Genomic DNA, 24,019 nt, shown 5'->3' with positions numbered 1-24,019 from the left:
TAATTATGACAAAAGATATTGATTTCCCTAAGACAAATGATTTTACAAGACTTCATGTAAAGAGATAAAACTTTTCCCATTTTTTCCCCTAGAATAAAAAAATAATAAAATGCGGGTAAATATGAAATAATTAAATATAATGAAAACATAATTTTAGGTGAACCTAAGCCAAAAGGACTTCTGCATGTAAGAGATCTGACTAAGCAGACTGCAAAGGAATGAAATGTTAAAGTCCCTGATATATTGTGGCCCTCTCTGGGATTCAGAAGAAAGTAATATTCACAGAATCAGTCCTTCATACCTAACACAACTATTTAAATGGACAGATTCCCCAGCAACGGGTAGGCATTACAACATCTGCCACAAATCCAAAGAAGAGTCAAAGGTGGAGATTCATGCAAGTCAAGCAAAATTATTGATACGCTGTCAGGGGCATCCAGAGGCAGCAGGGCCACAGTGGGCAGGCAAACATTCTGGGCCACTTCAGCATCGTTTTAAGTGCTGGAAATAAAGCTTCCATAGTTACATAGTTAGTCAGGTTAAAACAAGACACAAGTCTATCGAGTTCAACCTTAGCTTTTAGCGTTAGCTGGTAGGCTGCCTACACTGTAATCATGCATACGCCACTCTGCCTCATGGAACAGTTGCTGCTAAAATGTAATTCACTGCTTTTATGGTGCATGTTCAACTTAACAAAACCACACCATCTAAATTTGTATTAGTGCCTCTAATCATGATGATGAAACATGAATTATAGCCAGGGCCATTGACTGTGGATTGTGCAATACTCTCATTCTGTCTCTGGCTATGATAATTTAAATAAGAGACATCAGCTGGCCCCAGCCAAGCTTCCTTCAGAGATAGGGACCAAAGTCATAGTATCCTAACCCCTCCCTCAGGACAGTATATTGCATGCTGCCAAATAGCGAGCCAAAAGTCTAAACTTGCATGCAGATGTTTCCAGTTTACTAGATCATTTCTGTGTAATATACATAACAAAGGCTCTTATTGTGTAGTACTTGTAATGTAACTGTACTAAACACTCTTTAAGGTTATGGAAAGTTAAGAAAAAATAGAAGTAAAGGAATCAATAAACATGGTGCTAGATGCTAATTTCGATGACTCAGATGCTGAATTATCACCAAAAAGTGATTTGCTACATATGTACAGAAAATATTATAGAGAATTGATATAGACTCGTGATATAGACTGTGTAGCATTCTTGGTAAATTACTATATTGGTGTATATACTATATTATTATACATACTATATATAATGCATATAAATATGTATGTTTGTATAATAAACAAGAATAGAACACTGTTTATATGCTAAACAATGTATGCTCTGTGCCTCTTCCCAAGATATTTATTGAAATTTATTTTGCTCACATAACTCTTACTAACTATTAATACTAATTATTATTATTATAACAATGTTATCTATATTATACATATTTCATACAGACACTTTGGCATTGGCAAGTTACTCACCCATACAACCCTGACGGTCAGGTGTTGACTGGAAGCCAGAATCGCAAGAGCACTGGTATGTTCCAATCATGTTCACACAGCGTCCATTCTTGCACAGGTTATCACTCAAGGAACACTCATTTATATCTGGGAAAATGGGATTTTAAAGATCATATATTAGTACACAAATAGCTTTGTTCTCTGACACAACCAGATTTGCTTTTTCTGAAAGACAAACTGTGATGATAAAATGATAAAAGCAAACATGTCATACCCACACAGGCGTTGCCTTCTGTATTCAGCTCGTGACCAGGTGGACATATACATTCAAAGCTGCCTTCAGTGTTAATACATGTTCCTCCTCTGCACAGTAGTGGGTCTCTCTCACACTCATCAATGTCTAAAAACAGAAAGGAGATTGTATCAACACACGCATTAGTATCTAAACATATTGTAGGCTATAATTATTTCTGTTTTATTCTGTTTTGAGCTTTTAACATGTGGGATAACAAAAACACACCAACCAGTTATCACAACAGGGTATTTAAAACTACAGCTTGTTTATAGGGCATGAAAGGTACCAAATATATATAAAGCTATTTTTAGCATTAACGGGGTTTTATTTTATTTTTTTTGCATTTCTTTACATTTAGGAAGTAGTACAAAATGTTGCCAAGGTTTTTCTCCACTTGATCTCATGAAAGGAAAACCAACACCATTAAGAGTATGAGATTATGCTTTTTGACAGTTTTTTTTCGCAGATTTTACTAATAAATACAGTTATAACTGTAAAATGTTCTCTAGATGTTTTTTTTACATTAGTGCAGTTTTAACTTTTTTTTTTAAATCAGGAGAAAAATTGGCTGTAGGAAAGTTTAAAACCCCCGGGAAAAAATTAAAAAGTGCAAAGGTAATACTTTTAGCGAGTTTAAAAACAAAATAGGCCGAAGCTCTTAGAATATGATTGGCATGGTTATGCCAGTTATCCAGTTTATTGATTATTTTGACCACAGGATCACTTTCTAGACACATGGCTCAAAATAACCAGTGAAAAGATTCTAAAAACTCTTGAATTTAAAATGTTGGGTCATTTAGATTAAGATGCTGGGAAAGACAAAACCCCATATTAATACCTACCCATGCAGTTTTTCATCATCATGAAGCCACTCTCATAACCATCAAAGCATTCACATTCAAAGCTCCCAGGTGTGTTCACACATGTTCCATGTCCGCATAGGTCAGGAGAAATTCGGCATTCATCTATATCTGTAAAAAAAATGCAGGAAAAATACAATTATATCAGTTGTCCTACATCACTTAACTTATGGAACCTAATTCATTCTATTAAAGTGTTCTGTGTGTTTATAATTTTGATACATGTCTTGCACACAGTGCTATTTTGTTACTTACCAGTACAGTTCCTTTCTTCAGCATCCAAAGCAAAACCATTGTCACAGATACACCTGAAGCTTCCAATGCTGTTACGACATGTTCCATGAGTGCAAAGGCTATTGAATACCTTACACTCATTCACATCTGTTAGGAGAAAAGGTTATAATTGGGTAAGAAAGAAGTACTGGATACAACTACAAGTTTTAAAGAAAAAGTAGCCAGTGAGTTGCATTTAACATGTGCACCACAACTGCTTTAAGTGTTAATTTTAAAAACCGTTTTTTGATATATGTGCATGTTTATAGTTGTGATTTTTATATTTAACTGTGGTAGCCTCACATATAGGGTATAAGGCATTGTCTTCATTTTTTTAAATATGGTAGTATACCCAGAGGCTCCAGCCTATTTATTGGGTAACCTTGAGCCTATATCTGTTGCATTACTTTATATGAACAAGTGCAAATACCACATTCATTTTCTCCAAAGCTCATGGTTCAGTCTCAGAGTTAAAAATAAGTATGGCTAGAACTAATACTATAAGCGTAAACATGGTCTTATCCTAATATTGATATTTCTGCCTTGGCACTGCAGCTGAAATGAAACTACAAATCCAGTGAGGCATTGCAAGACTTTGACAGTCACAGGCATGACTCTCAAGAGGTAAAAGCATGATGGGATTTGTAATTTCACCACAGAGTGAGTGTTGAGATGACCTACTCCTGATCTAACTCATGACGTTATAACCTACATGTCCAAAAGATGTTGAACAACAGAGACCCAACTAAATTAAATGTAGCATCTCTTGTCATCTTAGGTGATCTGGCTTGAATCAAACATAATTTACAGCTCATTCACAGTCCAGCAGTTTTGGACTTCCACTAAATAATAAAATGGCACAGAAAGTACCTCAAACTAAACTTTGAAAAGCCCAGTGCCACATTAATCTATATCTTTTGGCATCAGTGTCAAATAGGTGCAGCAATAGGGCCCAAATACAGTGTGTGCAAGCCATTGTGAGTACTGCTATTTTATTGAAAAGGGGCATGTGATGCTAAGCAAAGACCATCCCTAAATTACTCTCAAACATAACCGTTTGATAAAAAAAGAAATCAGGCTGACAGCTGAAACTGCATCTAGTTTTTGTTTCTATGAAGATTATTATTCGCCATTTCAGCCCTTATTGGTTCTCTTTGCTAAAAATAATTGCTATGGCACATAACAACTGTTACAGGTTATTACATTGAGCATATTTACATTCAAAGGAAATATAAATAAAACAATCAGTACCTTTGTAGAATGGACGACCAGACAGAACATCTCCTCTATTAGCAAAGCCAGGTCCTCTTGGGCAAATGTTCTTATATTCCTCGCTTCCAGGTTTAGGGCACTCCTCACAGTCAATACCCCAGGCAGCACCCACAGAGCAGCAGCACATATCCATTCTGTATTTACCAGATAAAGGAGCTGCACACTCATCTTCATCCCATTTCATGTAGCACTGCTCAGCACGTATATCTGGAAAACACCACACAGTCACAAGAATGCATAAGACTAACTAATATCCAAAAACAAAGATATCAGAGTCTATCTATCTATCTATCTATCTATCTATCTATCTATCTATCTATCTATCTATCTATCTATCTATCTATATCTTTATCTATTTCCAATATCCATCTTGTTTAAACAGTGAAAAACATAATTTATTTTTCACTTATACACTGTGGCAGATTCATAAAACCAAGCAAATGCCCTCCTTACTGTTTTACTATATATACAGGAAAAGTGACGGGTGAAATTTTGTAGGTTGCTATGGGAAATACTTTCACGCCCCTTTATTCCATATAAGCCACAAAATGTTTGAATTTTTTCTACAGATTATGTTTTGCTCCTTGCTTCCCCTTTAGCTTTTTCAGACACAGTACAAAGCATTTAGCGCATGTTTTGTCTGATGGAATATAATGGTACTGCATGTAAGGTACAGTTAAAATACAATTAGAGGCTCCTGTATGACAGTCTACAGCCTCATGTACAAGCCTCATGAAGTGAAAAAAAAACGTAATTTACGTTCCCTGACTAAGCCAAATTCTCCTTTTTTGTGTCTCACATGCTTCCAATCCCAGGCACTGAAGCTCTTACTGATAAGGTTTCAGCAGTGCAGTGCTATCAATCCAGAAAGCAGTGGGCAGAACTGGGTGTGACCAGGTGCTGACTGAGAAGCCCCAGGCTTGTGAATCTGCAGAAACAGTACTGATAGCCATGTGCCCTGAAACGTTTCTATCCTGCTGTAGTGAAAGCAGACACAGCCTACAGGGGAGTGGCAACTCTACTCAGAATATACCCTGTTTCCCCGAAAATAAGACCTACCCCGAAAGTAAGACCTAGCATTATTTTTCAAGATTCCTGCAATATAAGACCTACCCCGAAAATAAGACCTAGTTTGGTGGTAACATGTGAGGGGGAACTTGCAGGAGAGATGGTATCAGCCTGCAGGGACATACTGTATTAAGGGGATGACAGGGGACTCCCCCCAGACAGCGCAGTGACAGGGAGCTCTCCAGTACCATACTTCACCAACTGCTGGCCCCCTGAAGGCACTGCTTAATGTAATGGTACTGTACTGTTATGTGTACCGGTAAATAGTACTGTACTTTACCACGCTGTCCACTGTTTGATGTCCCCACTGCTGCACCGCTGGTACCACTGTCCCTGGTGGCAAAGGAAGCCGGCGCTGTAGAAAGCAAGGCTGCGGCGGCGGAGGGAGCAGAGCCGCATTAGCCGATATTCCTCTATAGTGCCAGTTACTGTGACAGGCGGACTGATACCAGATAACTTTGGATTGTTGTACATGAATAACTTTAGATTGTTGTACATTTTGTTGCACATTAAAAAAAAAAAAAAACATCCCCTGAAAATAAGACCTAGTGTGGTTTTTGGGGGCAAAAAAATTATAAGACAGTGTCTTATTTTCGGGGAAACACGGTAGGAGCCGTGAAGCATCCTTGCAGCAGGAAGTTGCATTCGGTGGACTTAATTGGCAGAATCAACAGATGTTTGGGGAACTTTGCAGGGGGACTAAGAGAAAACTTGTTTGAGCAGCTGCAGGCATCTATAATTAAGTGCTACAGCACATATGTTTTATTGGGAAGCCATAGTCCCCTTAAAATGTCCTTGTGATGTCACTAACTGGCAAATACAAATTCTTCCTTGCAGGTTTCTAAGCAACATGGTGCATATCAGTCTTTTGAACTGTAGAGGTATCCTTATGGTTATAAGGCTCAGCTTGCCTTCTGGATTCTGTTGTTCTTCTGCCTACCGACTGCCCTGACCTCAACCTAAATCCCACCTGTCTAAACTTCTGCCCATGCTGCAGCTTTGCCTAAACACCACCTGCACTGATCAGCTTTCATTATGGACTATGTTACTTATAATTGCTATTATCAGAACAATAGTGTGAAAGAAAATTTAGCAGTGGCCTACAGCGCACATCTGCTCACTCCAGAGATCATCCCCCTTCTTGCTCACTCCAGAACACTGGCTCAGTATCATTGTGGGACTCAAATGCAGAATGTATATGAGTTAAGGTGATGTCATATTAGTGAAGGCCCACATGAAGCTGAGCCACTTATGGACTTTCACACCATCATATGTACATGTTCTTTTAATCAAACTAGACTTTCTAGCAAATGCTAAAACTGCCTACCATAAAGGTAGGAGAAGATTCAACCTTATTCCAATTATATCTCACATTATAAAATTAAAATCTCTCAATGTTTGCAATTAATAATGCAACCCAGAGAGCAATTATGATGCATGAATTGCACTAGCACATAGAAATCAATCACATTTCAGATTCCTTCACAAAAACCATTGAAAGACAAATTATAACATGTTTATATGGGTTAAGAAAACTACAGACACAAGATGACAGTTGTCTCATCTGGCTGTTTTTCTCTAGACCCATGACTATTTAATGCCTACTGCAAGTGTTAGATACTGGTAGTTCACAAATGTGGAAATAAATAGCAATCAGTTCTGTTAGAATGATTGCTGTTTCTTCTCCCCTGATATGTCAACATTAAGAGCGTCTTGTAGTAGACCCACTTTTCTCTCTATATCATAAACCAATACGCTTGGGCAAGACTTAAACATCTATGCCTTTGTCAGATATGCCTTAGGGAGAACTTAATGTCTGACCACCTTCAAGTATTTATGGCCTGCCTTTGAAGCAATTCACCTTCCTAAAACTATAAGTAATTGAAAGAAAGATTGAATAAAATGTTACACTAACAAAAATAATCAAATCAATTAATCATAGCATCATTACATTGGTATATTGACTTTTTTTCTTACCAACACATGTTCTTCCTGAGCTTTCCAAGGTCAGCCCCTCTGGACACTCGCATTTAAAGGACCCGGCAGTATTCACACAGCGCCCATTGGGACAAACTCCGGGGAAGACTTCACATTCATTAACATCTTAAAAATAACAATAATACATGCATTACTAACACCTTAACTAACAGCAGAAAATGATAATGACATAACAATTGCAGAGTATCCTCATAGACAAATTGTATTTCTAAATTAAAAACAAGCTTTTTGACAAAGTTGTAGACCAGAAAAATATACCACTTTTTTTAATGATTTCAAGATTTACCTTCACAAGCAACTCCCTTCTTCCTGGAATATCCTCTTGGACATGCAGAGTCTACAAAAAAAAAACACATTTGATATATTTTAGGTTAAAATATGTAATAGTGAGATGTGTATATCCTATTTGAGTTGCTAATTTTGGGTCTTACCAATCTCACAACGCTCACAAGGGCTTCCCCAAGCAGCTCCTAAAGTTGCACAGCATTCGGACTTGAGAGTAGCTCCGTTGATGTTAACCTCACATCGACCATCTTGGATGTTTAACCAACAGGTTCCTTTCATGCTGTCTACATGTTAAAGAGAAGCACACAAATTCTTTGAGAGATGGCATAAATTACTGAGAAGGCAAATTAAACAAATAGTTGTAATCTAAAAATGCCCAAAGTGGAAACCTAATATTACAAACACTTGCAGTTAAATATTTTTACCAAGCCACAACATGATAATGCTTCTTTGTCTCCATCTGCACATTTGTTCCTGTCTAGGGCTGGCCTGTGGGGTGTTCGAGCTGTGCGGCCGCACAGGGTGCCATGGCAACAAGGGCACCAGGCGGCCGACACAGCTCCGAGGACGAGCTGTGTGGCTTCTCTCCTCCTCACTGCTGGCCATCCGACATAACATCGCTCCCTCCTCAGCCTGTATACCCCCCTCGCCCGCCCGCTTCAGCGCTGTCCTATGTGCTGAAGCCTGTGGGAGGGAAGGAGGGTGCGCTGTCATGTCAGATGGCCAGCGGTGAGGAGGAAAGAAGCCGCAGCTTTCAGGACGGCCGAGCAGTCAGAAAAGCGGAGCCACTGTCATCCTGTCAGTTTCAGGATGACAGCGGCTGTGTGAGTGGCCGAGCGGAGGACAGGTAGATATCTGTGACATTTAACGATCCTCTGTGTGTGCGGAAACAAACACTGGAGTGATTGTCTGATCACTCCAATGTTTGTAAATAACTGGGGACACATAGTACTATGTGTCCACAGTTATGAATGAACAGGATGTCATTTACATCACTTCCTGTTCATTCATGAATTTCTCAATGGGGAGAAGCACTCATTACAGAGGCTCCTTCCCATTCAGAAACTGGTGATAGTAAATATTTTACTATCATCAGTGTCTGAATGAATGGGAAGCCTCTGTACTGAGTGCTTCCCATTCATTTAGAACAGAGGCTGCAGAAAAATAAATTGAGGACTTTGTATAATAATACTTTAAAAAATAATAAAAAATAAAAATAAAAAATGTAAAAAATTATTTTAAAAAAGTGAAAATTACCCCCCCCCCCACACATATTATTAGACATGTGCAAAGACTAAAAATTAATTTCAGATGAAATGAACGAAAACTAAAAACGTTTTCATTCGTTTCATCAAACAAAACACATTTTATGCTATTTTGGATTCAGCCACTGGCGTGTTCTGAAGGCAATCCACCCGTATTGGGCGCCGACCATCTTGGTGTATATCTAAGTATACACCAAGATGGTGGCGCCTATATCGGCATGTGATGCCACGCATGCATGGCGTCATGTGACATCATGGTCCCCGCCTCCTAGATGGTGGCACGCATTGGCGGAACGCACCGGTGGCCAACATGGTATTATGTGCCCGAATAAATTTTTCGTATATTCGGGCAAATAGTAATTCATTCATTTAACATGTAGTCTAGGTTTTGTGTTCTGTTTTTTATTTGTACTTTTCTAGATGCAGTTGCTTGATTAAACGGTCTGCAAGACAACCTGACACTTTACTTTTATAGACTCTATTTTAGTTCGACATTTATTGTTTACCACTTGTTTGCCTACAGTTGTTTTATTTAATAAGAATACTTATATTGTGCTTACAAGTTTAATACCTTTGAATAAAAGTTAAATTTTTATCATACTTTGTAATATGTTTCTTTGGGGCTTAACAAAATGGGAGTCTTTAAATGGTGCGGAAATTGGGAAAAATGTGTGTGGTCACTGAGGGGTGTGGTTACTGAGGGGTCTGGTCACTGAGGGGCGCTGTTGAGCTTTCTCGCACAGGGCGCCTAAAGGCTTAAGGCCATCCCTGTTCCTGTCTAATGTTGTTTGTTTGTTTGTTTTGTGAGAACAACTTGATTCAAAATGTAAGGTCCATGTAAGGTCCACTAGTTCAATTTCTTGCCTAGAGGAAGCATTTGGAAGCCGGGGTGTAAGGTGAGTAACTTTTAAAACTTAGGTGAGATTCTAGTGATAAAGTTTAGATATACTTATAATGCTACACCGTTCACGCTTTGAAAAAACTTAACAAGCTTTTAAAAAACAAAAAAACAATCTACACAAAATACAGAAAACTGTTGCATGTTTATATATATCTATATCTATCTATCTATCTATCTATCTATCTATCTATCTATCTATCTATCTATCTATCGATCGATCGATAAATAGATAGATAGATAGATAGATAGGTAGATAGATTTTGAAAAAACTTAACAAGCTTTTAAAAAACAAAAAAACAATCTACACAAAATACAGAAAACTGTTGCATGTTTATATATATCTATATCTATCTATCTATCTATCTATCTATCTATCTATCTATCTATCTATCTATCTATCGATCGATCGATAAATAGATAGATAGATAGATAGATAGGTAGATAGATAGATAGATAGATAGATAGATAGATAGATAGATATTAGTGTTTATAAAGTGACAAATTAAGTTCTAGTATAAGGACATGAATATTGATAAATAAGAAATGCTTCAATGATCAGAAGACATGGTAACAGAAATCATACATTTAATACTATCGTCACTCAAAATAAAGAATTATCCCATAACGAGTAAGTAGAGACACTTGTGTATTATGATGGTAAAAAGAAAAAGAGAAAAAGCTAGTCAACATTCAGAAAAAAGTCCTATATCTAACTACAGCAAATCCATGATCTATATTTATAAAAACTTCCACAGAGACCTCTAGAAAACCAGAAGAATTTGAATAACACTCACCCACACAAATAGTCCCAGTAGGATCCAGTTTGCTTCCGAATGAACACTCGCACACAAAGGAGCCAGCATTGTTCCTGCAGACCCCATTAACACAGGGGTTGGATGCACATTCATTGACATCTAAAAGTGGGAACAAAATATTTCAGCATTGGTTTTCAGACAAGTACGCTGAAATTCTCACAGTAAACAAGCATACAATTATAAAACCAGAAATGTCCACTACAGTGCTGAATACTTACCTTCACAGGTTTCTGACTCAGGTTTGAAGACGTAACCCTTAGGGCAGCTGCATGTGTAGCTGCCAGGAGTGTTCCTGCAGAGGCCGTTATCACAAAGCAGGCGGTTCACAGCACATTCATCAACATCTATAAAGGCATAGCATGGAGTTTAGTAGCACAAGGATAAATATACCTAGTCTGTGTGGCAGAATGCTACTTTAAAGTGATATACAATCTAATGTTCACTTCACGTTTAGCGGTACAACAGCAAATATCATGCCCAGCATATAAAAAGGCATACATTTGTGTATATATAATAAGAAAAACATTTTTTAACAATGATAACCAACTTACCTACGCAGTTTTTTCCACTAGCATCTGATTCATAGCCCACATTACATATACAGCGATAGCTGCCACGCAAGTTTTCGCAAATGCCATTGGGACAGATTTCAGAGTTCAGAGCACATTCATTAATATCTGAATTAACAAGGAGAAAAATAATTTATGTATCACTAAATATTTGATTTTGGCTTAACATGTTAACTGTTCTCATTATCTGTACAAAATGTAAAAAAAAAGAATAGATCACACTGATTTTAAGAATAGTGTAGTGTATTTTCAGTTAGCACATATTATCAGTTATCTTTGCAGAGTTTATCTTAAAGTCATTTTTGATATGTTGTTTACTTTGTACACTTCCAGCAGTTTCAACACCCAGCAAAGTCTCTATATTGACACAGTCTGGTGGAGTGATGTTCTGCCCGACAGTGCCTGCATAGTTCTGATGCAGACATCACTTGTCAGTGCAGGAAGCTGATGGTGCAAGACAGTGATCCTCTGTGCCTAATGTAAGTATGCCACTGAACACCAATGCTGGAGGAATTTTTAATTATCTCACTAACACCAATGCTTGAATTACTTAAAGGAGAACTATGGGGCAACTTTTTTTTTCTATAGTTCTCCTCAGGGTCACGGGAGAACATATACTGTGTCCCCCGTGACCCAAAACTCTGTATATAGCGGGCTATTGCCTTCGTCTAGCCCTCCAGTCAGAGCTGGAGAAACGGAGAGGGGAGGGGGGCAATCCCCGTGGGGAGGGGTGACTCGCTCTCTGCAGGGAGATGATCGGGAATTGAGCGATAGGCGGTATGTTTTCGCTCAATAGAGCGAATCAATAGAGCCGGATCAATAGAGCCGATGTTTGACAGTTTCATTGTCACATGTTGGCTCTAACTATGGGTCTATGGATCTACTGATTGAAAAGGAATGGTTCACTTTGCAATATTAATGTTCAATTGGCTTACAGAATAAAGTAAAGCTGTATTCAGCAGTGTTCCATTCACATACAAGCAACAATCCTTTTTTTTAATCCCTTACACATGGGTATTCAAAGTGAACATAACTTCACATTAATAATTGAGTGAACACTCACTTTGTTATGGGAACAACCACCCTTCATTTAGTAAATCAACCCCCTAGACTTTTACTGTGAAAAGAAGCCGTAGAGGACAACCACTGTGTAGCACTAAAAGGCAGGAACTAGTATAAAAGGCATGAACTAATATGGCTGTCCCTATGTACAGGTACAATTACAAATTATACAAAGAAATATAATAAAGCACAATGAGATTATTTACTTTAAGCTGGTCTCTTTTAAATGTATATCTAAAAAACAATTGAAAAAACAATACGTTCCCTTTAATGAAATATATTAGAAATACAGAGTACAATGCAAAATAAAATACGTTTGCCTTTGTTTGTGTTTAAATGGAGCAGTAACAAAGCAGAAATATCAACAGGACTTATAGTCCAACACCCACCTCTACCATCTGCAGTAATTCCAATCCCACTGCTACAAAGAGCCTGGAATTCAGCTGCAAAGAAACAGAACATTCTGTTACATTGGGTAATCTTTCTTATAAAATGTTTTTCATTGAATCACTTAGACCATGATCATATTACAGGGGTAAGTTTGCAGACTAACATGTGAAACACATCCAGATATATGATTATTATATCAGTGAAATTATACAATAACTTAATAGAGAACTATGGGCCAACTCTCTTCAGGGTCACAGGAGGACATATACTAATGTCTTCCGGTGACCCAAAACTCAGTATATAGCAGGCTATTGACCCCTATATGCTGAGAGGGCAGAACCGCTCCGCAGCCGGGACGGATCCTGACAATATTGTCAAGGTCCCCCCACTGACTCATTAACAGCTGGCTCTGCCTCTCTAGAGGCAGAACCAGCTGTGCCTTCTCCTTCCCCCAGCTCCAATGAGCGCTGGAAAAAATGAAGAGGGCAACTGACAGTCACCGCTCTCTGCAGGGAGAGGATCGGGAAGTCGTCAATTGGCGGCATGTTTTCGCTGATTTCCCGATCAATAGAGCATTGAATTATATATTTCTCCTTTAATACATTTGGATATAATGTTGTGCAAGCTTATCAGTATATTTGCTGGTGTTGTTACTACTAAAATAATAAGTTTTTTGGGGACAAAAATTGTTTATGAAAATGGCTGACTATATGCAGTATATCAGTTCATCTGAATGTGCCAATTTCATAGGGGCATTCAATATTAATATACAGTACATGAATGAATACCTACACAAACAAGCAATAGTATTACTTTTTGATTCACTAAATCTTGTTTCTGACTATCATTTTATGCAACCCAGTTTGTAAAATATGATTTATATTTATTTTCTTACATCTTTGTAATTTAAAGTGATATTAAAGTCAAAATGTTTTAATCTATTTCAAATACTGATGAAATCACTTACAATGGATGCTGCTTGTTGATGTTTAAAAGCTTAAGCTTTTGCAGAATCAGCTGATCCTCTGAGCACTGGCCCTGAAATCCATTTTTATGGTGGCTCCTTTCCTTTGCAGAGTCCCATAGAGTCGCCCCTGTGTGTGCTAGTAAGCTGAGTGTGTCCCCACAAACACACAGCACAGCATGCTACTCCCCTCCTCCCTTCCCCCTGCTCCTCCTCCTCTCCCTTCTCCTCCTTCAAGCTAGTAGATGGACAGCAGCTGGAGATTGCTCTGTCTCTTGTGATCTTATACTGGACAGGAGAGGAAGTTCAGGGAAGCTGAACTGAGAGACTTGTTGCCAGCTGAAAATATGATGACTGTAAAGCTTGGGCAACAATTTAAATAAATACTTTGCTAGACAATGTATATTTGCTTGCTCTTATTATTATTATTGAAAAAAAAAAGTTTGATAGTTTAATTCTACTTTAATGTTTGAATATGAGTATTAGTCACATTTAACTGTAGTTGTTCTTTAAAGCTGAAATGTTACAGAACAAGTCCAGTTTTTTTGTGGCTAACTACTGCTAGCTTTACTGAGGCCTGGATAAATGAGAACCTTTCCAGACAAAGCTAAGAAATATAACTTATTTTTGTTACAGATTCAACTAAACGCTCAAATCGGCCACCACAAATGAGTCATATATACTTACCAGAATTTTTGGCGGGGCAAGGCTGGCAGGGCTCTCCAAATCCATGGTCAGGGTTAGCACAGCAGCATTCAGATTTGGTGACAGCACCAGGGAAGGGGCGGGCACAGGTGCCCTTTTTAATGCCTCCATAGCAGGTGCTTCTCATGTGGGTGTCCACACATACTCGGCCATCAATGCCAATTGTCAGCCCACCAAGGCACTCACAACGGAAAGAACCCTCTGTGTTTATGCAGCGCCCATTCATGCAGATTCCTGGGGTCTGGCATTCATCCACATCTATAATAAAAGAAAAAACCCTCTAGCAACTTTGTAATAGTTCAAACACATGGAGCAGATCAAACATTTTTGTGAAGGTGTACCACAGCTAGAGTCCAGAACAGGATGACAGTGGGAGAATACACTTGCATGACGAAACATGTTTTATTGTTAGGACATCTGGGAGAAAATCCCCACAGACTGACACTCCTTTGAAATCTTTTACAGTAGGATCTGGGTCAGGGCCAAGTTCTTATTTACTTTCTATTAAATTATCCAAAACTTACTCACATAATCTTGCATGTACTTGCAGCCTTTCTAAAGTCCTTAAAAAAAGTTTTACCTGGAAACCATTAGCTGTATGAGTTGGAATTATTTATTTTTCTAATATACACAGTCTCACACTTCTTTTCAACTGGCGCTCATGTCTGTCAGAAGTTAAGTTTTCTGTTTTCAATTTCAAATACAAAAAATACACTTGAGAACAGACAGACCGAGTGCCAAAATTAAGAGGCCTATTGACAGGAAAGCACAATCACTACTCTGAGAGCAAACATATATGGCCATCAATATTAAACTATTAGGAAAGACAAACAGAAAGAACATTATCTAAAGCTTAAATATTTTTAGATGAGATCATTTACATTAAGGAAAATACCTACTTTTTGGCCATAAAAATAAGATACAAGTTGATTTTTATTAGAAGAGCTACAGCATAACCTAGACTACGTGAATTTCAGGTCCAAGTTCTGTTGACTCGGCCAAAATTTGAGCAGTGTCTGCTAGTTTTGGCTCTACTCTGTTTGACAAACTTTTGTTGAAGAAAATGGCCCATAAATGCTTGGTAGTGATGACTTTGGGTTAGTGTGAACCCAATTCACCCTAGTTCACCCAAGCCTGCTCGCAATTGTGACCGACACTACCCCCCAAGCCCAATAAGTTGTGCCAGAGGCATTCCCTGCCCCACAGCTGCAGGGAATGCATTTTCCTCATTTGCAGCCACTGATTGGGTCAGGAGGAAGTGGGGGTGTTGGTCACAGTTTTGAGCAGGCTTGGGCGAAGTCAGACGAATTGGATTTACACCAAGCCCAAAGTCAATACAATACAAACTTTTCAACCTAGTCCAATGAGGAAAGCGGTATGTCAAATGTGATTACAAAAACATATTTTTTTAAATGTAAGAGAAAAGAAAAAAAAATGTGTTCGTTCCAGACTCAAGTAGTCGTCGTAGACAGGGATACATAAAGGGTGTGTCTTCCTTTATGCTTGGCATGTAGTGTTCACGAACTTGCCTACCATTCTAGTATCATTTATCATCCTGCAGAGGACCGATGTACTTATGAATCTAAATTAAAACTTAAAATATACGGGGGGGAATTTTTGAAAATTGGAGCAGACAGACTCTGAAGCAGTTGCCCGTGGCAGCCAATCAGCTTCTCTCTTCAGTTTTTTCAGTTAAGATTTGAAAATGAAACAGAGAGGCTGATTGGTTGCCGTGGGCTACTGCTCCAGATTTTGTCTGCTCCAGTTTTGATAAATTCCTTTCATTTTATATTGGATGCCTTTTAAGGAGCAAAGAACACGTTTCTCATAGCAACCAATGAGATTAATGTTTTCATTAGCTTCAAGAAAATGACTGTTGATGATTGTTAACTGAATTAATGAATGATGAACGCTTGCCACAAACTACCGCACTTTGCTTGTTTAATAAGTAAAGGCCTACACACAGCATTAAATAATAGAATTCATACCTGCAACAGAAAATTATAAAGAAAAGTAGGAAGTAACTGTGATGTATTTATATAGTAGTATCTTTGGGACTTACCAACACAGTAGCGTCCATTGGGTGCCAGCACAAAGCCAGGTTTACAGATACATTTAAAGCTGCCATCCTCATTAATGCACATTCCATTCAGACACATGTTTGTGGTTGCACACTCATCGTGATCTGTAAAAAAAGATGACATTTAGCCACTGGAAAACGCAAAAGCTTAAATATTTTTCCTCGCATGCCTATTTTTTGCATTTTACCAACAGCTGCTACCTAAGCTATACCAATAAGGTTTCCTTTGAGAACACATCTTATCTTAAAAAGACATAAAAAACTTATTTCAGCCAGTAATATGTAGACATATTGTTGCAAAATATGTGTACAGCACTAGAAACGATGCCATGCTTAAAGAGTTAACAGAGAATTTACAATAACATAATGACCTCCTATATGTGAGTACCAAAAGCACTCACACTAAAGACTGATTTAGACTATTGATCCAGCTATTTTGATATCAGTTTTGTCATCATTACAAATATTCTTACATTGTAGTCTCAAAAACATAACAGACCTCTGAGTAGAGTTCACATATTTGCTGCTTGGAAATCTTTGATTCACTCACCTACACAATTCTTTCCATCAGGAGTAGTCTCAAAGCCAGCATTACAGATACACTGGAAGCTGCCCTCTGTGTTCACACAACGCCCATTCCGACACATCACTCCGTTCATTATACATTCATCAATGTCTAGAAACATTAAGACAGGTTTAATGTTGCATACAAATATTTACCAGAAGAACAGATGTTTTAAAAAGATGATGTGGTCCACCTATGTGCTACATCTACAGTGCCATTCAGTATGTGTCATATGGCTTTAAAACAAACTCAATAGTAGTTTTACTAAACCATGAGCATGTATCTGATTAGAAAAAGCAGATGTGCACATTTTTTTGCAGATATTCTAAAATTCGTATAACAAACAGAAATATGATGATTGCTTGTAATCGAATACTGCTAAATCATCACTTATCTACTGCAATTTTTTTCGTGTAGACAAATTTGGGCGAATGTTCTTTAAGCTTGTTAAAGTCAACAAATAAATAACAAGATTACTGCTATTTGGTCAGAAACGAATGAAATTATATAATAACAACATGGGCAAAATAGAAAATGTAGCATGTTAGTCCAAAAAAAGTTAGGCCACTACCATGTTTTTTTACGACAATAGCTGCATGTACACAGAACAAAAATAATGTGAAATTACATTTTGGATAAACCTGTTTTATTAGAGATATGCAGAAATAGATGTTACATACCAATGCATGCTTGTTTGGTGGGGTTGCTTTGGAACCCCTCATGGCACCTGCAGTGGTATGATCCTTGTGTGTTCACACAGTCTCCGTGAATACATGGACTACTAGCACATTCATCTACATCTGTAAATAAAAAAGATCTTGATGAACAATTCGAATGATTATAGGATTCTTCTTAAAGAAGGCTGACTATTGATTTATACAGTGAACTTAACTTATGCAGAAGGGAGTGATAGCGGATAACCCAGTGGACATCTTAGTGAGACAGCAGGAAAACTAAAGGGCAGGAACAAGAGAAGGATCAGAGGGGGGCAGAGAAAAAAGGGCACTGACTAGGTGAAAAGTAGAAAGCAGCGGAGGCAGTATAACTGTGCATGAGAGAGAAAAAGGAGACTGGGCATTGAATATAAGGTGAAGTGAAGGGATGAGGGACCAGATCATAGTGGGTGATGGGGTATTAAAGTGATGAGAGAATCATAGAAGAAGACAAAATGGCAGCATGTCAATGAAGGATGAGTGCTGCGCATGTGTGTATTTCATGACAGTCTCAAGAGACCAAATCCATAATAAGTCTATTTTTATTTAACAACAGGATAAATCAAAGTCATGAAAGTGGATTGTCTATCTAAGGACCCCCCTGAGCGGCCGGGATTACAGAGCGGGCGGGCTGACTGGGCGCAGGTGGCAGAGAGGTGGCGTAGGGGGCCACTGCAACTGCGGCCACAGCAGACCCCCCACAACCAGGGAGCACCCACTGACCACCAGGGTAAGTTAACAACATTTTTAAATGTCCCTGGGAACATAAATAAAAATAAAAAAATATGTATGTATGTATGTATGTTTTAATACTCGCCTGATCCCTAGATCCACCGACGAACGCAGCGTCCCATCTCCCACGCTGTCAGAAGCTGCAACAGAGCGTGCTGGTTACTACTTAAACCGGCGCGCGCTGTGTGCAGCTTCTGAGAATATACGCTATTAGCGTAGCGGAGAAGCCGGTTGCGCATTTTGCAGAGCTCCTGCTACGTTAATAGCGTATATTCTCAGAAGCTGCACACAGCGCACGCCGGTTTAAGTAGTAACCAGCACGCTCTGTTGCAGCAATTTTTTCTATTCAGCCTGGCTTCTTGACCAATCAGGAAGCCGGGCAGTATGTCATGATTCGTGTCACGGCTTCCTGATTGGTTAGGAAGCTGGGCTGCCTACCAACAAGTGAAGCCTGCTTCCCAGCCAATCAGGACGCCATGATGCAAGTCATGACGTACCACCTGGCTTCCTGATTGGTCAGGAAGCCAGGCTGCCTAGAAAAAAGTGAAGCCGGCTTTCTAGCCAATCAGGAAGCCAGGAGGTGGGTCAGAACGTGCCGCCCAGCTTACTGTTGGTTAGGAAGCCAGGCTGCCTACCAACTGAAGCTTGCTGCCTAGCCAATCAGGAAGCTGGGCAGCATGTCATCACCCGCCTCCTGGCTTCCTGATCCGGCCCCCAACAATGTCTGAGGGACAGTGAACTGGCCCCTCGTTTTAAAAAGTTTGAGGACCCCTGGTCTAGACCAGCTTTACTCAACCCCGGTTCTGTGGAGCCCTACGGTACCTCCAGATGTTGCTAGTGTTTCTTTAGAAGTGGGAATTGGTGGACTCCTCTCCTGGTTGATGATGCATTGAAGGTTCTAGCAACAACTTTACTGGGTGGTGTGGGACAGGGGGCCATCACTGTTAGGGGCATTCTTTTAACTGGCTACCGCTATAAATGGGTCCTTCTCTTCCAATGACTGCCAATCTAAAGGGTCACTTCTCCCACTGACCACCAATTAGAAGCTCACCGTGCACAATACAATCTGACTATACAATCGTTGTACTATCAATGTTTGGTTTACCATAACTATGTAAAATAAGGGCCTACCTAAACTATACAATCAATTTGTATTTAATCAGGCAGACCCTTGCACTACATAGATTTTGGTAGCTATAAAGAATATTGTGAAGTGCTCACTACTAGTTATGTTAGTGATCACTTCACTGACCATCAATGTATGCAGGAACTTTCCCACCAACCAATGTAAGGGGCCATTTCTCCCTGACCAACAATGTCAAAGTGCACCACAGTTATCAGTGTCCATGTTTTTACTGGTCAATAATAATAATTTGTTCAATTTCCTGATTACTACTGAAAATAATTCTGTCATATAGAGATGGGAGTATTAAATAAATTATCTGGTCTAGGTGTCAAATACTTACTGACCTTGTAACCTGTAATTCTTTTTGATGTAATGATTTTTATCAGGGGTTCACTTAGACTTGAAATACATTTTAAGGGTTCCACCTTAAACATGTAGAAAAGTTGGTCCGATTTTCATGTGTCCAGTTAATGCCTTACCTATACATTCCAGTCGGCTGTCCTGTTTGTAACCCATGTTGCACTCACACCGATAACTATTTGGTGTAGGGATGCAGCGTCCATTTTGGCACAAGTTGGTGAAGTGCTTGCAGATATCTCCTGTCTGATTCAATGTAGCAGTTCCTTACATGTAAAAAAAAAATACAACTTGTAACAGTGTGCAATACACATTGACAGTGTTATGTACTATACTTATTTAAATAAATATTGCACTGTTGTGTGTAATATAATATGTCCAGCACCAGTCTATTAAATAACTAGGTCAGCTTTAGTCATTGTAATTTTTTCAATCCGTACTACTCTATAGAAGACAAAACACCTTTTCCGTTGTCAAACTTGCTAGGCTAAAAAGGATTCGACCAGTGTTTCCCAGTGTGTGAAACAAAGACATACAGCTGATTCTGAGAAGTTCACGGCAGGGCTTAAAGTGACATTAAACCCTCAGATTTGTTTCCCTTCTCTTTGGTTGTTGGTGGTTGTTTCCCTTCTCTTTGCTGCTCTCCCTTTTAAATCTGTATCTGTTCTCATGCTCTGCAGAACTTCTGTTTTGCAGCAGACTGCCTTGTTTCAGGAATGGATACACGGTGTCTGTGTATACATTTGTATAGGCTAAAAACCTGAGCCAGCACTACAGGAAGAGGCCCTGAGCTGAAAAGGGAAGTTCTTCCCAAGCATGAGAAGACATGAGGATTTAAAAGGAAGAGCAGCAAAGAGAAGGGAAACAACCATGGATTACAGTAAGGCACACATTACAGTATTGGTTTATGTTAAAAAAATCTGAGGGTTTAATGTCACTTTAACATCTAAAAGGGTGTTTAAATGAAGTCTGTAAAAGAGAATCCAGGTTAAATACCAGTGGTCCCACTAGTCAGCTAGTACTAAAGTGAGCATATTCTCTGGAGTGATAGCTAAAGGCCACTAGATGGAGCGTGGTGATTTCAAATACTGAGCAACACCTTGAATACTGTGTACTTTGTCAGTACTGTTGACTGCAGCCTCTTAATAATATGCTGAATTTCTTAAGCTGCCTATACATGCAGCATAGTGATAGAGTGATCGAACTTTCGATTCCATATCTGGCTGAAATCACAAAACAATTGAATTCATAAAACAGTGATTTTGATCAACCACAAAGAGATGGGATCAAAATTGCTCCAATCAAACTTGGCAGGAACATCTGATTGTTTTAGACAACATTTCCAAAGTTTTTTTTTCCTTTCTGATTTAATCATTAAATAAACTGTTATGAAGCTGTCAACTTATCACCCAGTTTCGAACTCACAATCGACAGATATATGGTGGTACATCAAATGAGTGCGTGGGAGATTGCTTGTATGTGTAATTCCTGGTGCATGGAAAGTCGTTGAAATTGAATGACAATGGCCATGTGTATGGCCAGCTTTAGAGTTCGAGGACCAAGTAGAGGGACTGTTCTGAGATGTAACCAGCAGTGTTAAGTAGGTACAGTTATGAGAAATAGCTTCCACAGTGTACATAGGTGGTACATGTAGTCAGCACAGGCTTCATTTTCACTTGAAAACATCAAGGTTAAAACCATCACATAGACGTGGCAAAGGACATGATTGTGGTACACAATAAAGTCTAGCTTGGAACATCACTTGAGTCTGCTCACTTACAGTGATCACAGCGAGAAAACATAGGCTGAAAAGTAAACAGGAACTTCTAGACAAAAATGTTATGTTGTGATTACCTAATATGATAACCTTTTTTAGGCTATACAAAAAACAATGCAAAAAAAAGAATAAACATGAATGGTAATTATAAACCTCTACTTTTTTTTATTGGTTATGGACTTTAAAGTAAATGCTTGCTATTGGTTAAGCTCTTTGGCTGCCTAATGTAATCAACAGTAAATTGATATTAATAATTCCTTCACATTTGTCTTACCAATTTCAGTGCCCACACTCGGTAAGCCAGATATTGTTCCTTGCCCATTGGGTCCAACCCCAATGGGACCATATCCATTAGGTCCTCCAGGGCCAACACCTCCAGGTCCAATGCTACCGGGGCCGACAGAAAAAGTTCCTGGATATGAAGGGCCTAAGGGCAGGCTTTCAATGCAAAGTCTACGGTATTCATCTGTAAACACAAGAAATAATACTAATTTTATCTCTTCAAAAGATATGAGAAAAATGTTAGTAATAACAACCCTTTACTTTCTAGATAATGTTTCTAAACAGTGTAAAGCAAACATTTTTATGTGAGTTTATTGTAAAGCACAGTTACAACACTTTTTTGGTTACATATCATGCTATACATGCAAGGTACTCAACAAAGTATTTTCAGAATATATAGTGTCCATGCCATAGCTGGAAGCAACATTTATGAATGTGAGGGTTTTGTGTAGTTTCAGGCCACACTTCCAAAAAATGCCTGCTAACAGTTCTAAAATGTATCAACCAGTTTGTAGCACATGAAAAAAGCTGGATACACTGAGTACTTACCAGACCCCCTGACTGGGCACATCTCTGGGATTTGACCTAAGGCCCAGCATCGCGCTGTATCACAGCAGCATTGTCCTTTTGTGTACTGGCCAGGAAGTTCCCCAGCACATCGGCCCCCAATTAAAGCAGAGAAACAGCTGCCAGTCCTCTGATCTGGAAATAAAGACAGGAAATCACAAATAGGCAGCCAACTAAATTTAAAATTTTAGCAGGAAATAAACTGGCAGGCAAAAAATGAAGTATTTATAAACTGTACTGTACTCACTATGTATTGTCTATATGAGGAATGCAAAATGAAGCCAAACAGAACATTTTCTGTTTTTCTTCAGAAAGAATGCAACAAAAGCCACACCTTACAATTATATTGAACTCTCAATGGGCTTCATTTGCAAAAGCATAATACAGGTGGTATTTTCATTGCTGTGCGTTAATTGCTATGATTTGATTTTTTAGATATTTTAATCATGTATGCACAGTATGGAGGCAACCTTATTTGCCAGAAGGGCAATTAGAAGAGTGGCGAGGGTGAACCAGAGCAGTCAAGAGACCTGTGGTCCCAGTTTCCTCTAATAAGGCAACCCTGTATTTTGGGATACCAGACACTTACTATGGAATACATGACCACAGGTTCACTTCTAAGTATCTTTTATGAATATAGTACGGTAATTGTGGCAGCCAAGAGCTGCAAATAATGGCATTTGCTAAAGAGGGTTTACAGGATGCATTCTAGGAAACATCAGGCTGCATTATAAATCAAATTCACTCTTCATAGGTATAATGACTAATATTATCATAATTCTCTACTGCAAGCTAGGGTATCCATTTTTATTTCCTCTAGGAAAATTTTTTAGGATTTAGAGAATTTAATAGGTGTATGGTATGCAGTCTTCATTGGCATGCCTTTGCTGCCACTGAGTTGTATTTCTCTGGGGAAAATGTTAACAGCGAACAGGTATTCAAGAATGTAAAAGAAAAATGCAGGTCAATTTAAAGTGTAAAGGTGGCCATACACTTTACATCCATCGCAAGACCTTAGTCTTGCGATGGTTGTAAAGTAATTAAAAGAACTTACGATCTGCCCATCTTGGACAGGCAGATCGTACCTGCGATCATCGCAAGCCTGCCCCCCTGAGGGGCGGGCTTCCGATGACTGCAATGCTGAACGGGCAGTGTGCGCACACCGGCCCGTTCGACATTTGTCTCCCGAGCATCATTCAAACCAGTCGAAAATCGTAAGATTTTCAGCTGGTTTTCTAGCATGCTCCTTATACAAAAGACGTGCGACCGTACAGTAGAAACGGTCGCACGCCTTCATTCACACTGCACGATTCTCGTACGATCACGAGATTTCCCGCGATTCTCGTACGAGAATCGTGCAGTGTATGGGCACCTTTAGTCTAGCCACTTTAATCAGAGGCCTGTATATACAGGCTAAAAAGCTGTTTCCAATAGTCTCCATAATCAATGTGCTTCTCCCCCATTTCCCTCAAATGTTTGGACACACCAGAGTTGTACCTTGTTGGAAGATTGGTGTTATTTTAACAGACAGCTACCTTGCTATGAAGATATTAGTTTGCATGTCTTTGATAGCAACAGCTTTTAGGCTGGTCCTTATATCTCTCCCATTTACTATTGCCAACTGG

At 38.9% G+C, this 24,019-nt stretch overlaps 1 protein-coding gene across 1 annotated transcript in view; it reads right to left on the bottom strand.

The window, feature by feature from the left end:
* The window catches only part of LOC108792265 (fibrillin-2-like), a 153,745-nt gene that overhangs the window by 31,992 nt on the left and 97,734 nt on the right, over window positions 1-24,019 (bottom strand). Inside the window, exons 9-27 of the mRNA XM_018563004.1 lie at window positions 22,377-22,529; window positions 21,820-22,011; window positions 19,891-20,034; window positions 17,521-17,640; window positions 16,826-16,951; window positions 16,258-16,380; window positions 14,178-14,453; window positions 12,526-12,579; window positions 11,057-11,182; window positions 10,724-10,849; window positions 10,485-10,604; window positions 7,671-7,808; window positions 7,526-7,576; window positions 7,219-7,344; window positions 4,153-4,380; window positions 2,884-3,009; window positions 2,611-2,739; window positions 1,748-1,873; window positions 1,495-1,620 (exon numbers count right to left, since the gene is read on the bottom strand). Of these exons, the coding sequence (XP_018418506.1) occupies window positions 1,495-1,620; window positions 1,748-1,873; window positions 2,611-2,739; window positions 2,884-3,009; window positions 4,153-4,380; window positions 7,219-7,344; window positions 7,526-7,576; window positions 7,671-7,808; window positions 10,485-10,604; window positions 10,724-10,849; window positions 11,057-11,182; window positions 12,526-12,579; window positions 14,178-14,453; window positions 16,258-16,380; window positions 16,826-16,951; window positions 17,521-17,640; window positions 19,891-20,034; window positions 21,820-22,011; window positions 22,377-22,529 (2,610 nt within the window). The remainder of the gene's footprint in view (window positions 1-1,494; window positions 1,621-1,747; window positions 1,874-2,610; window positions 2,740-2,883; window positions 3,010-4,152; window positions 4,381-7,218; window positions 7,345-7,525; window positions 7,577-7,670; window positions 7,809-10,484; window positions 10,605-10,723; window positions 10,850-11,056; window positions 11,183-12,525; window positions 12,580-14,177; window positions 14,454-16,257; window positions 16,381-16,825; window positions 16,952-17,520; window positions 17,641-19,890; window positions 20,035-21,819; window positions 22,012-22,376; window positions 22,530-24,019) is intronic.

Source organism: Nanorana parkeri, unplaced genomic scaffold, assembly GCF_000935625.1.
Source record: "Nanorana parkeri isolate BGI_ZX_2015 unplaced genomic scaffold, ASM93562v1 scaffold621, whole genome shotgun sequence".
Classification (NCBI taxonomy): Eukaryota; Metazoa; Chordata; class Amphibia; order Anura; family Dicroglossidae; genus Nanorana; species Nanorana parkeri.
The sequence above is the reverse complement of the archived record's forward strand: the minus strand, read 5'-3'. Positions and strand labels throughout refer to the sequence as shown.